This window comes from Onychostruthus taczanowskii, unplaced genomic scaffold, assembly GCF_017590055.1.
Source record: "Onychostruthus taczanowskii isolate IOZ18803 unplaced genomic scaffold, ASM1759005v1 scaffold132, whole genome shotgun sequence".
NCBI classification, from domain to species: domain Eukaryota; kingdom Metazoa; phylum Chordata; class Aves; order Passeriformes; family Passeridae; genus Onychostruthus; species Onychostruthus taczanowskii.
This window is the reverse complement of record NW_024498485.1, coordinates 995,372-1,010,027: the sequence shown is the minus strand read 5'-3', so window position 1 is coordinate 1,010,027 and position 14,656 is coordinate 995,372. Positions and strand designations below refer to the sequence as shown.

Sequence of the window (14,656 nt, the reverse complement as noted above, 5' to 3'; positions counted from 1 at the left end):
GCCGCGTCCTCAGCGCTCCTCCGCCTCTCCCGTCCCGGGCAGCCGCTCCGGGAGCTCCGTGCCCGGCTATGGAGCTGTGGCAGGTGCCGCTGAGCTTCTCCCGCCTCCGCATGTTCCCTTTCTTCGACCTGGCGCATTATGTCGCCTCCGTCCTGGCGCTGAAGGAGCAGCGGGGTGAGCGGGGCGAGACGGGACGGGGCGGACACCCCACACCCCCATCCCCATCGCGGTGTTCCCCCGTGTGTCCCGCGGGGTGCCCAGCCCCGCAGGGTGAGCGTGGGGAGCCCCATGGCTGTGCGGATGGGATTGCCGCCTGCCTCAGCCCGTCTGTCCGCAAGCCTTGTCTCGCCGCCCGCAAAAGACACCCGGCCAAGCTTTTCTGGCTTTCCAGAAGTTAAGAGGCGCTGGCGGAATCAGCCAAGAGTTTTGTTGGAAACCCTTCGGTTTTTTTATTCGGTTATTTGTTTGTTTGTACCAGTGTGGGGGTCTCGAGGAGAAGAGCCGAGGCCCCTCGAAGTTGGGTTGGTGGGTTTATGTGTGTGTAACACAGGCCGGTATCTCTCTGCCCAGAATTGCATCTGAGAGGAGAGATTAACTGGAGTTCACATCCTTCACACACCCTGTTTGTGCAGGGGGGTGTTTTAAGGCCTTTCTGCCTTGTAGGAAACACCTCAGGACTCTCATGGGTAGGTCCTGTGCCGGGGGCTTGTCAGTGCTGTACCCTGTAGGTTGTAAAGTGAATTTAGCAAAGCTTTCCACTTCCACTAACAAGGTTTTATATGAGAGCACATCATGGCACTTCAGTCTGCATGCTCTCTTCTACAAAATCATTTACACAGTCGCTGTTAACCCCAAGCCTGTTTGTTGTTTTGTTTTGGGGTTTTTTTTCTTTTTTTTTTTTTTTTTTTTTTTTTTTTCCCTGTCACAAATGTAGATGCTGGCCTTGTTTCAGTGTTTGGAATTAAGCTAACTTGTGGTGTGGATTTGTGGATTTAAACATGTTTGCAGTAACTGTGCATCCCAGGTGATAACTGTGTAGGAACTGAGCTGGCTTTTGGGATTATAGTGCAAATTTGGGAGCTGCTGCTTGCCTCACATTTCTAGGGCTCTGCGCTGCTCATTTAGTGGAGCTTGTTCTTTGGTCCCTTCCTAAGTGTTCTGAGGTGAATTTTGACCATCTGCTGAGGAAATGCACTTAACAGACTGTGAAGACTGGTATAAAGTGCTTATGCATTCTAGAATCTTCACCAAACTTTGTTAATGCTGCTAAAATTTTTAACAGGTGCTGGGCTGTGGCATTGTGTAATGTGTCTGTTCCATTTAGAAAGGGACTTTCTGACATTATCATGCAATACCTTTAACTTTTCCTCTGGAATGGGCACACCTAAAGATGAGGATGAGAGGTCTCTCTGTGTAGTTTTAGTGAGACAACGCTTATGAAAAGTAAAATTGCTATCAGAAGTCTGGTCAGACCCATGCTCCTCTTTTTTTTTTGTCTTCTCAGCTTAATAGCTGGTAGTTCAGAACTCCTGAGTATTTTCTAATAGTTGGAATTAATAACTGTAATCCAGGTGACTGCCTGCTGGCCTGTTTCTCACTTCCCAAGTGGTTTGAACTGAGTATTAAATCATAACTGAAATAGCAGTTATTATGAACACTCAGTATAGCTATATTATTGTCGATTAATGCTGTCTAGGCTTTTTGTTCTTTTTGGAAACTTACAACAGTAGCTAAATTTGACAGGGAAATAACAGGATAGCCTTGAGTGCCTGGTGATGTAAGGACTATGTGGTCAAGTTACAGCCACATTTATTTTATCGCAGATTACTGTCTCATTAAAATACCAACCCACCCCCACTGCTTAAAATCAGATTCCGTGTGGGCATTTGGATCATGTGTGGGTGCACACTAACTGGGACTTTTCCAATCCTCCTAGCCAGGCTTTCTTGCTCACTTGTGACTGGCAAACTACAGCAGTGACAACCGACTTGTTGCTTTCTGTGTGTTTTAAAAGAAGAGTTCTTCATTAGTGCTTTTGGGATGGCTTAGGAGTTGCTTGCTTGTAACTCCAGCCAGTTGCAGAACTGGAAGTTTTCTTTTTTTTTGGGATGGAGGGACAGCAAAACGTGTTGGTGGTCGAGGATGTGTCATATTTAGTTTGTTCCGGACATTTTTCTATGATGTGTTTCAGGTGATTTGAAGAGAAATAATTTCTTCAGCATAGTTTTGCTCTGTTAAGTCTGACTCTATAAATCCTTTATCTTAACTAATGAAATTCTATGTAGTTGAATGGGGTACTGGAAAAAACTTGTGCAAATCCTCTTGATTTGCTCACTGGATGTGTGTGTAGTCTGCATTATTGCTTATTTGGAACATGCAGAAAAATTTAAAGCAAATCTAATCCTATTGACAGAAATAGTTAGTAAGGGGCTTGTTTGTTAGTGTGTGTTTTATTTGCTTTTGTTTTTTTGTTTTATGTTGTTTGGGTTTTTTTGTTTTTTTTTTTTTTTCCCTTTGGTTTTGTTTTTTTGGTTTTTGTTTGTCTTTTAATGTTACTATTGTTCAGGAACAATTCTTAAAACCATATTCAAAATTAGTCCTTGTGTTTTGAAACCTTTCCTTTCTGAAGTGTACATCTGCAGGGCTGGTGGCCTTCTGGCAGATCCCCCATTGCATGGTTGTGTGATGCCTCATTAACTTTAGAGGATGCATCAGAGGACAAATATAAATGACCACTTTGTATAAAAACATGTGACCTACTTAAAACTGAATTTGTCTTCTGAAAGGCTACACCCTAGTAATAATTTAGGTAGCAATGCTGAGATGATCTTTTAATTAGTTTCAACTTTTTTGTCTCATTGTCTTCTGTTTTGTGTGTATTCCTTGTTAGGAAGCAGGTATGAATTGTTAAAAACTGGCATTTGAGCCATTTCTAGTGCTGACCAGCAGAAAAATCTTGAAGTGCAATAGAGGTTCCGCTTTCTTGACCTTTTACTTGTAAAATGAAGAAATTTACCTGCATTGTTGTAGAGTTTACTGGTAGAGGGCAGTCTGGATGTGCCCTCAAAACTGAAAACCACTTTGCCCTCAAAACTGAAAACCACTTTGCCCTCAAAACTGAAAATCCAAATTGTGGGGCAAAGGAAGTGTGGAGAAGCTGATGATTGTTGGAAGGCAGGAGAATGGATATGAAGAGAGAACAGATGCCTAATTTTAAACCTACTCAAAAGTAGTAAACACAAGCCATTAGTAATTTGCAAGTGTCTTACTTGGAGCACTAGGTACTGCAGTTTGAAAAATAAATTACAAAATAGTTAAAGATAAAAGAGATATGGTTTTATATTCAAGTATTCTGGATTGCTTAGGAGTGCTCATTTTTATAAATTGGCTGTTATATGGCATTTTGATAGTGCTGCAGTACTTGATATCTATGCCAGCACTAAAACTGGAACAGTCTTGTTAATACAGTGAATAAATTGAGAGTGCTGTATGCTTTTTTAAATGTTTGAGCCTCTCATTTTGGATAGAAGCTTCTTTTCCCACAGAAATGCCTGATAGACCAAAGCTTCTACTCTGAATTGGGAACAGATGTCAAATTTCATTTTGGGGCAGACAGTAGTGCTTTTGTGTACTTCAGCCTTTGGACTACGGAAAATTAAACTTGTTCAGGCAAACAGCTCAGAACCAGTGTAAAGGGGAGGCTTTGGCAACACTGGACTTTTAAAATGGAAGGAAATAATCAGAACAACTACTTGAGGCTATTTCTAGCTTTGATAAAATGTTATTGTCCTCTGAAAATGGTTAATACTTCCCATTACCTCCAGTATAACCTTTTAGTATTAAGTACTCTTTTTGGCATAGTTGACTTGCATTTTAAAATGATAGTTCATTTTACAGATGATGAAATAAACCAAACTGTCGACTTTTTAATAATGAGGGAAATTTACATTTTTTATTGTAGGTCAAGGTAGCCTTTTTTTCCCTCTCTTCAAGAGTGCAGGTGAAAACGATTTGATAATTGCCTTGGATGCCGTTTTCATTTTGGCCAGCAATCACAGCAGGATATTATGAGAAAAGAAAGGAAAACAGTTACCTTGAGTTCTTGGAACACTCAAAAGCAGAAATGGAATTCCTAGAATAACCCTCCAAATGTCAGCAATCCTGTTTGGATTAGCCACTTAGGTGTTTTTATTACAAATTTGAAAGCAAGTGTGTCCCTGGGTCTGGGTGTTAACAGCAAGACCTCACTGCTATGCTCTGAAAGCTTTTTCTTCTTGGTACCTAGATATAACAAACTAATGCACAAAAGATATTCAGAGAACACTTTGTGTCAGCCTAAACTTCTGTTTAGGAGTGTAAGTTAAAGTCACCATACCCTGAGGTTTGTATTTCTGGGAAATTTTCCTGTGAGAGCCTGCTGATCGTTGGAGGATTTTTCATTACCCAAGGGAACTAAATTGAAAAATACTGACCTTTAAAACATGATGTTATTCTCCAGTTTTCATTTCTGTTTATGCTTTTTTTTTTTCCCCACAGGAGTTGTGGAAGTGTCGGTCCGAAGTCCGTTGGCCTGCTGGTTTAGTGCAATGCTTTATTGCTTTGGGGGTTCAGTTTTGTCTTCGTTGATGCTTGGTGAACCTCCAGTAGCATTTCTGGCAAAGACCATAAACATTCTACTGGCATCCTCAGTCTGGTAAGCAGCCACAATTGAGTAAAATGGGTGATATTGGCTCTAAGGAAGCTGTATGCTGTAAATTGATACTGTACTGTCAAGGTTCTGTGTAAATCAGAATTTTTGCTTAAAAGTGTTGTGGGTTTGGATGCTGTCTGTTCATCCAGAGTGTCACAGCAGCTATGTTCTCTGGGAACAGACAGCAGCTCCTACAGCCTGTTGTGTTACAAAATGCTCTGTTGCTAGATCAGACTTGGCTTAGTTTTTTGTAGTATTCCTGGTCAAACAGCTGCAAACATTACTTTTTAATAAAGTTATTCCGTTGCTGATTTGCTGAACATAGGTATGTCATAAATGCAGTCAAGTTTTTAAAAAGTAGCTCTTGAAGACCAGAACCTGGCTGATGTAAAATTTTGTTTTTTCCTGTAACTGAGGTTCCAAGACACATCTTTCCTCCAGTTCCTACTTCCAGACACATTTTTTTTTCTGTATTTCATTCATTCCCAGATGGACAGGTGTTGTGGTAGAAGACAGTTGCTATCTGAATAGTATGATTGAATCAAGTATTAGGCATTTTGGCCTGCTTTGGTGTTAAAAAAAAACATTCTGGAGTTATTTTCATATAAATTTGGCCTTCCAGTGGAGTTTATTTGTTCCAGAAAGTGATCTTTAAAGAAAACTTCAAACTTGACAAAATTCATGAGCAGCAGTGGGGTTTTGAATTTAGAAATCTCAGTCACTGTATTTAGATAGTCTGGCCTGCTTAAAATCCTTTAAGTTCCACTTGCCCCATAAGTTTTACAATTGCAAATTCATTAAAATGAGATCAAGTATTTCTGTCTCTCTGGGTATATGTATTAGTTTTATGGTCTTTGTGTTGCAGTAGAAAATGACATATTTAATTTGGTAAAATGAATAACATGTATTATTAGTGAATTATTAACAGAACCTGCCTGTGGTTGTGTTAGTCTGATGTGGGCAGACTGATTGCTTGTTTCATCAAGTGACATGAGCTAGGAGTACACTTGAGGAGAGCAGGATTTCTGTTTAACTCAGCGTGATCAAATGTGATTTGCTGTGCACAAATTAAAGGTTTTAGTGAGAAGCTGTGAACGTTACAAAACGTTTTAAGCTTCCAGCTTTACAAAGTCCACTTTTCCTGAGTGTAACGACCTTAATTCCTGGTCCCGGATCATGCAAAATGGAATTCCTCGAGCTACACTTAGGACTGGAAAGTGAGTGGAGTCGTGCTGGGCTTGAGGAATGCTCCTAAATAGTCTGTAGGACAGCGGCATCTGCTGTTAGCAGAGATTACAGGCAGGAATGCCGTGGTGGGCCTTCAGTGCCAGCCCTGGTCCTGTCACCCGTGCTCCAGGGTCCTAAACCTGCATTCTGCAGATCTGAATTAATTCTGATGTGAGCTGTCTGGTGAGCGGGTGGCTTAAATGGCTTTTTGTGGTAGTCTGTAAAATAAATCCTCTCTCCACATCTTTGGCTTGATTGAAGCCTGGTTGCATGCAGAGGCATCTGACTTTAGAATAAGAGATAAAGGGAAGGGCCTCAGAAGTTCTTGATAGGCAGGTTTGAGATCAAAAACCTTAAAGCAAGGGGCAGTGGGGTTTTTTTTAATAAAACAAAATTTATCCTTCTTTTTAAACACTTTCGCTGCTCTTATGCAATTACTACTCTTACTCCTGTGCTGAAATAATCTACTTAAGATAATTTAATCAATATACTTAATCTTGATTGGGTCTTTGTGAATGTCTCAGTAAGAACTGAGTTGTATTTATTATTGAAGACATATAATACAACAGTACATAATCTAATATTTTAAAATTTACTGTCACTTAGCATTTAATGTTAGCCATCTTTATTTGGTTTTAAAAGCAAGTTGATCAAAGATATTTTGTGTAGTGTTCTTTCAATGCTTTGGATAAAAAAATGTGATTGTAATTGGCAAGCTGGAAAAGCTAGACTTGGTGAGTACTAAGATGTTAAATGTGTTTAAAAATAGCCATGCATTTCATCTGGTATGACATTAAGTAGTGGAGGCATTCTTGCTGAAGTTATATAATTCCAGGTACCTACAGTCTGGAAGCACAGAGTCAGCATTTAATTTACCACCCTGTTGTAATCATAGTTTTAAAAAATCCCAAACAAAAAACCAAAACAAAACAACCCCCTACACCAAACTAAACTCACAAGATAAACCACACAAAGTCAATCAGATACCACTTTAATGACTTGAATTGTAAAAATGTGATGTGTAAGGTGTGGAACAATTGGAAAAATGTAAAGCTGTTTCACGTGGACTTCAGCAGATTCTTCTCTGTGACAATGAGACAGTAGTATTTGGTTTTGGTGCAAAAGCTCAGGCGTGCTCAGAAGCTTTTCAAATTGTTCCAAGATGTGTGCCACAAGTCTTGGAGTTGTCAGTAGTATATCAGGCATTGCTAGTCATATTCCAAAAATATCTTTAAAGATTATGAAGAGATAATTCCTCAGAAAAAAATGTGGCTAATGTTTTGTTTCCTGATGACTTTCAGGTATCTAGTGTTTTACTGCCCAGAAGACATATTCTGCCGCTGCTTTTCCTTTCTGCCTCTTCGTCTTCTGGTGGCAGGAATGAAAGAAGTGACAAGGACTTGGAAGATCACAGATGGCATTGCACATGCAGACTCTGTCTACAAAGATGCCTGCCTTATCATGGTGGCTGTGGGCTGGGCCAGAGGTAACATGCACAGCATCTTTTTCTGAGGGTTTGGGTTTTTTTGGGGCGGTGTTTAAATGTCTAGCCCCTCAGCAGAGCTGTAGCACCATCCTTGCTGTGCTGGGCGTTGTAGTCCTGATGCATGTGATGTCCCCTGAAGGAAAAAGCCTGTGTTGCATATTGTCTGCCTGAATTAAGGGTGACATTGAAGGACTTTGAGGGGAGTTGCCTTCGGAAAGTCTTACGAGAGCTTGCAGGATGAGCAGTTGATGACAATAAAGAAGTAAATCTGTGTAGCTGTTGCTGCACTTTCCAACAGCAGAGCTGTGTCCTTGCATGAGGCTGAAGAAGAGAACTGCGTATCTTAGCTTTTTGGCTTGTAACCATTACTTGGTTTTAAACGTAGGGATAACCCTTGTTGCCTGCCTGCCATTTGGAATTCTGGAAGCCACCTCCCTGACAGCTGTAGTTGCAGCCACACCATTAAGGTCGCTTCAGAAAGGAGTTGTGCAGCTCTTGTTTCTGCTTGCTTCTGTGCTAATGTGGGAAGCAGCACGTGTGAATGTGATGATCGCACCAGTTCAGATGCTGTCACTTACAGGCAGACCTGAGCTTCTTGCTGAGTGTCTCAGCCTCTGACATTTTGTGGCTGTCATTTGAATCTTGTTTGCATGAGAGGCTGGATTAAATCTTTTTAAGTCTGGGCTTTGGTGCCACATTTAGCACCTGGTGTCATGACTTTTTCTGGGAGCGATGGCATAGTAGTGGTAGCAGTCAGTGGAAACTTGCCATAAATCTCTGCAATTTCAGGTGCTGGTGGTGGCCTAATTTCCAACTTTGAGCAGCTGGTGAGAGGAGTGTGGAAACCTGAAACCAATGAGCTCCTGCAGATGTCCTAGTAAGTTTTTTTTTAAAAACTGCAACAGGTTAGCTGTTGTTTCACAGGCTCCTTGTGTGGATGCTTACTTTTGGTAGTTGAAACAAAAAAAAAAACCCAAAAAAAAGCTCCATTAGGACGTATTTGTACTTTGTTTTGGTGTGTATCCTTTGAAAGATGGGACAATGAACTTTGGGACTTCAGAAGATATTTTAATCATTTTCTGTTCACAGCCCAAGAGCTGCAAATGGGAAGAAGTCAACAAAACTTGGCAGAAAGTAGTAAAGACCTTGTGGGGAGTTGCTAGAAAGCAGTATTGGCTCAGTTTGTCTTACAGGGACATGGTCTTCTGTCCAGAATGAAAGCACAGTGGTACTAGAAATACACAAGTGAATTTTGGTGTATGTTCTGAGCATCACTAAGATGGCTTCCTTTGAACACTGTCACTCTTACTTTTGCTGCCAGTGCTATTTTCCTCCAAAGACATCAATTATTTGAGAAGGTACAAATTGGTTATTCAGTATAGCAGAAATGACCTGCAAGATGGGAAAAGTTCCTTCTCTTGCAAGAAGCAAAGAATAAGGAATATTACATGCCTCCTGGTTTTCTCTGTAAAATGAGAATTGAAACAGGCTGGAAAGCCACAAGCTATTATTGTAAGTCAAGATAAGGTCACTGTGATAATTTCCTAAAATTCTTTTGATCTTTCCCAGGTTACAGTCAGGTCTTTAAAAATAATAATTTTATTTTTTTAAAAAGCTATCTTGCTTTTCAGCAGCCGCTCATAGACACAGAATAACAGGAGAGACATTTGTAGCCTTCTCTTTGGCAATATTTCAACTTTTTGTGGATTGTGTTAGTTGTTGGCTTTTTCTGAAATTCTAAGTATTTAGAATTTCTCTTTCTCTTGTCAGTGCCTAAATGGCAGTCTTGAAAGTAAACTTCCAGAAGAAAAAGTGAGTGTCAAAAATAACTTGTAGACACAAGTAAAACTGTCTTTACAGGTGCAACACCAGAACAATGCTTACTGATTGGCATCACTTGCATATATTCTCCTTCTCCACTGTGGGTATGGCTCAAAGTAACTCAAAGAAGATTTCAAAAATTTTGTTTATGTATAAGTCTTAAGAGCATTAAATTGAACTAAGTTACAGAGTTAAAAGCATCAAACGTCTTGCAAATGGATGAGACGCCTGTGTACACAGGGTTGTTTTTTGGGCTTCTTGAGCAGGAATTTGATGTACTTTTCTGGTTCCTGAAAAGACTGCGAAGAACAGATCCACAATAGATGCTCTGTGATAACATGAATGTCACCTGTACATGTCACGTGCAGATTACGAAATGCACAGAATTCTGGATAGCTGACCAAAGATCTCTTGCTTTCTGTCTGCATTCCTAGGAAGGGATTTAGTACTGCAACAAAGATTGCTGCAAAGTGGAAATAGTTTGGAAATCTTTGCATGTCTCAGGCCAGCACAGCTGTGTTGACAAAACCTGGTACTACAGGCCTGGCTCCAGTCAGGTTTAAGCTGATACAGCCCCAGAGCTGCTGGGGTGTTACAGTGGACCAAGACTTGGACTATGTTACTCTTCAACACCTTAAGCAACTCCTTGGAGTAACTAACTCCTGTAGGATAGTATAGGAACCTGTTTTTATGTCTAGTCCAAATAGTGTGAGCTCTGTAATTTAACTCTTCAATAAGATATATTGGGAGAGGAAGAAGAGAATCAAGCTGACGTATAAAGTCTAAATAGAAGCACTGATTTGAGTATTTTTCAAATAGGAATTTTCTGGGTTTGCAAAGTAGTGCTGGACTTGAAAGCATAATAATAGTATATAAAGTGAAAATCTTAATTTAGTTATAGCTGGATTTTGGACCTTACCCCTATTACCACAAGTTTTTGTTAGTTCCATTCAGAAATAATTATTTTGCACACTTAAGAATATGTATTGCTTTCCAGGCAGCTTCCACCGTAGAGCAGAGAAGAGAAATTAACATTCTTTGTTTGATTTCTAGCCCTGTGAAGGTAACTTTGATAGGAGCAGTTCTTTTCACCCTGCAACGCAGACAGTACTTGCCAATAGCAAAACACAACCTTGTGTTTTTATACACCATCTTTCTTGTTGTCTTCAAGGTAAGAACTTGAAAGTTGCTAGTGACCATATCAGAGAAAATATTTTATTTAATTGTTAAAATGCACGCTGCTTGATGGGAAGGCCAGCTTCTGCTGAAGTAATGTGTTTAGAGTTCTGTGTATGAGCAGAATGGAAGACCTGTTCTGTTACTGATTCTGTTCAATGTATGCAGGGGACAGGGAGGAAAAGAAAAAAATCAGGAATTTTGACACTCAGTGTTTGGTATTCCAGGCTTGTATGTCTGTAATCTCAAAAAAAAAAAAAAAAAAAAAAAAAAAAAAAAAAAAAAAAAGCTTATTCTTGTAGAAAGAAATTCTTCTGTTCTTCTTCTGTTCTTCTGTTCTCTGTCTTTTGTGTATACCTATGCAGTTGCCAGTGGGTCTGTAAAACAAACCAACTGGATTCTCATTTGCTTTAAAATGTTCACAAAATAAGTGTTTGTGTGGGAAGGGAAAGCATACCAAAACTACTTTGAAGTAGCTGTAACTATTCTGTAATAAAATAGACACTACTTCTCTATTGAAGTCTTCAGTCCCTCCAGTCTTGTTCATTTCCAGGATGATGCCTTTCTTCTGGATTACTAGTTTATAAGAAAACATAATCTCTGTTAGCAGATATCTAGTAGTTTTAAGAGCTTCAGAGCTGGTGTTGAGCAGGCCAGGGAATGTGTGGAAGTGTGGTTGCCAGTCTCCTTTCTGGGAAGGAGCTGACGAGTTTAATTCTGCAGAAGTTAACTTTAGGGAGCCAAGACTTGAAGCTTATGTCCTTCATTCTCCATCTGAAATGAAAAAGGCATTGTTGAACTGTGGGTGCTGGGAATGAAGGAGGAAAGGAATGTTATTCTGGAATGGAGAAATTGCAGGTGTCCACAGGAGCTGTCTGTCCAGCTGCACTGGAGTAACTAAATCCTTACCACTGATGGTTGTACTGACAGTCAGGAACTCACACCCACTTATCTAATAAACTAATAAAGCAACAGTGTATCTGGTATAGTCCTTTAATAATGTCTCCTAGAAACTTGTCATGTCTCTGAAAGCTGCAGAAACTGTTGCAATATGAACTTACCCGGATCTGAAAAACTGTTTTTTCAATCCTGATTCCAAGTTACATGTCCTCAGGGGTGCCCACCTAAATCTTGGAACTTTATGGAATGAATATGGCTGTCTGGAATTCTAATTGAAGTCTGGTTATGGACCTGTACATTCAAAATGTAGTTACACATTCCATTCTTCCAATTTAAGTGGAAGGAAGCCACTCTGTTTAGTTTTTCAGTTTGAACAAGGCACAAAACTTACTCATAAAAGTGTAAGTTGGTCTTCACCTTAAATGTATGGCATTAAATGTGATTTACTCTCAGGATGATTAATCTTACGGAGATTTTTTTTTTTTTGGTGCACATTGTTTGTGTATAGCTCATAGAAACATAGACTCATAGAATGTTAAGGGCTGGAAGGGACCTCAGAGACCATCCATTTCCTTCCCCCTACCATGGGCAGAGACATCTTCTATAAGGCCAGGCTTGTCAAGGCTTTATCCAGCCTGGTCTTGAACATTACCAGGGTTGGGGTATCAGCAACATCTCAGGGCAGCCTGTATCTCACCACCCTCACTGTAAAGAATTTCTTCCTAGAATCCAGGTCAAATTTCCCCTCTTTCAATCTGTACCCATTCCCCCTTGTCCTATTTCTACAGTTCCCAAGGAAAAATCCCTCTCTGACCTCCCTGTAGGCCCCCTTCATAGCTGTGTGAAGGGTGTTGGTCAGAAAAAAAAAGCATTCTTTGCCCAATTTCAGCTGAAACGAGCAGGCTTTTGTTGGTAATTGCACAGCCTCATCCTTGTATGGAAAGTTAAAAATGCCATACATCCCTTCAGCTTTGTTTACCTGTGCAGCCATCACTACTTCTATTGTAATTTGATCCTTGTTCTTTGTAGGTAAAAATGATGTTGACAAGATGTGCAACTTCTCCACTTGCTCCCATTGAGGCTGCAGTGGGCCAAATGTTTTTTGGCTCACGAAAGACACCTTCCAAAGTGAAGGGTGAAAGTGCCACATCTTCCAACGGCTCTTCAGTCTGTGACCAGCCTTCTGAGCAGCACCATGAGAGTGCTAAGAAAAAGCAAGCAAAGAAAACAGAATAAGTGACTTGAAATCCTTGTGATGGTCATGAAGATGTGTGTCTTCCAGATTAGGCTGGCTGAGAAGTTTCTCTAAGGAAAGGAAAACAGGGCTGTGTTGTGGTTTGCCTTTTTGGGATGTGTTATGCAAGCTATGTGTAAATGCACATGTCAGATCTGTGAGTTAAAACTATGAACTTTTATAGTGGTTAAAAGTTTACTAATTTTTGTACTTATGGCAACTTCAGATGCTTATATGTTAAAAAGATATTTTCACAAATGTGACAATCATATTTTTTTTTCCTACAGTATCACTTGTTTCACGTTTTCCTATCCCCCAGTTCTTATGTGTCATTTTGATAACACTGATTTATACTGTCAGGTGTTCACTGTAGCACATCCCAAATAAGAAAGTCATTAAGTAAGGCTTAATCACATTGCACTCTGTAAAACCATAAAAATGTACCGATTTAATGCCTTTAACTAGAAAAGTAACTGAATTATTGTTGTAATTCACATTGCATTCATTTCTTAAAGTAAATATTTAAAAATATTTTTAAATGTTTTAAAATGAAAGTACATTATCTGGCACTTTAACAAATCTTAGTTAGCAAGTAGAAACACATCAGTATTTTTGTTGTTGGCTTACTTGGACTCTTTTATTTGCAAACATTCGAGATGTAGGTGTTTTTTGCCACACTAATGTTTTACAAGTGGTTTGTAGTTATTTTCTGTTTCATTTGTGTCTAGACATCTTTGCCTGCATTTTTTTTCCAAGCATATGCACTTATTTCTTTTCAAAGACAAACTCTGTTAGGAAGAATACTGGACAGTACATTTGCCTTGTTTAGTCAGCACCCTGAGCTGCAACACAGGGATGGGAGCAAAGTGTTACCCCCATAATCCATGAGGGAATGGTCAGTGAGCTGCTAGAACACCTGGACACTACCAAGTGGTGGGATGGGATCCACCCAGGGGTGCTGAGGGAGCTGGCAGAGAGCTCGCTGGGCCACTTCCAATCATTTACCAGCAGTCCAGGCAAAGTGGGGAATTCCCGGTTAACTGGAGACTGGCAAATGTGACATGCATCTACAGGAATGGTCAGGAGGAGGATCCAGGGAATTACAGGCCTGTCACGTCCCCTCAGTGCCGTGGAGGCCATGGAGCAGGTCACCTTGAGCGCCATCAGGAACAGGACAACCAGGATATCAGGCCTGGCCAGCCTGGGTTTAGGAGAGCCAGGTCCTGCCTGACACCCCTGATCTCCTCCTGGGCCAAGGTGACCTGCTCAGGGCTGAGGGAAAGGCTGTGGATGTGTTTACAGCCGGGGGGTCGGGCTGTGCTCCCAGGAACAGGGACAGGAGGAGAGGGAACGGCCTCAGGCTATGGCAGAGGAGGGTTAATTTGGATATTAGGAGTAATTTTTTCACAGAAATGATGAAAAGCATTGGAACAGGCTGTCCAGGGAGGTGATGGAGTAAACATCCATGGAGGGATTTAAAAGAGCGTGTAGGTATTGCACATGGGGATATGGTTTAGTGTTGACCTTAGCCATGCTGGGTTAATGCTTGACTTGATGATCTTAAAGGTCTGTTCCAACCTAAACTGCTCTTTAATGTCAGAAGCACTGAAATTTTTATTAGCGTTTGCTGAAATCTTGCTGCTTTCTGCTTGTTGTCTTTTTTTACTCAAGATGTGAAGCAGTTCTAAGTGGCATACACTTCATAACTGAGAACTTTGGCATTTTAAAGATGTTACAATACATAAGAATAGAATCTTTTCAGGGAAATCTTTTCATTGATGTGCCAATTTTTAGAATAAACTACTTTTACAAAATTAGACTATTTTCTTGAGCGTACTGCTTTGAAGAGCATTGTTCAGCAAAGAGGTGTTAGGTTAATCTTTGTGCAGGATGCCAAAGAGAATGTGGAGGGAGATCTGATTTGAAAAGACAAAGTTCTTGTTCCAGGTACATCTCTAAATTTAGAAAAGCTGTCACCAATGCTGTGCTTAGAGAAAAGAAAAATAAAAGTACCAAAGAAATTTCTTGTGCCTGAGTAGTCACATTTCCATGGTGATGACCAAAAGCATTGAACTCAGTTTGAAATCCAACTTCATTGGAAATGTGCTGTACCTTGAAAGCT

General features: G+C 40.3%; 1 protein-coding gene across 2 annotated transcripts; it reads left to right on the top strand.

Annotated features, from left to right (window-relative positions):
* On the top strand, positions 1-13,835 carry TMEM38B (transmembrane protein 38B). Of its 2 annotated transcripts, none has more exons than XM_041396919.1 (6): positions 1-174; positions 4,537-4,693; positions 7,219-7,403; positions 8,193-8,280; positions 10,278-10,395; positions 12,330-13,835. In XM_041396919.1, exons 1-6 carry the CDS (start codon positions 69-71, stop codon positions 12,534-12,536), a joined length of 861 nt encoding a protein of 286 aa, XP_041252853.1. In that variant the 5' UTR covers positions 1-68; the 3' UTR covers positions 12,537-13,835. The 2 variants fall into 2 exon arrangements, with proteins under 2 accessions (XP_041252853.1, XP_041252854.1); XM_041396920.1 differs by lacking the exon at positions 1-174 and adding an exon at positions 2,056-2,191.
* Positions 13,836-14,656: the final 821 nt, after the last annotated feature.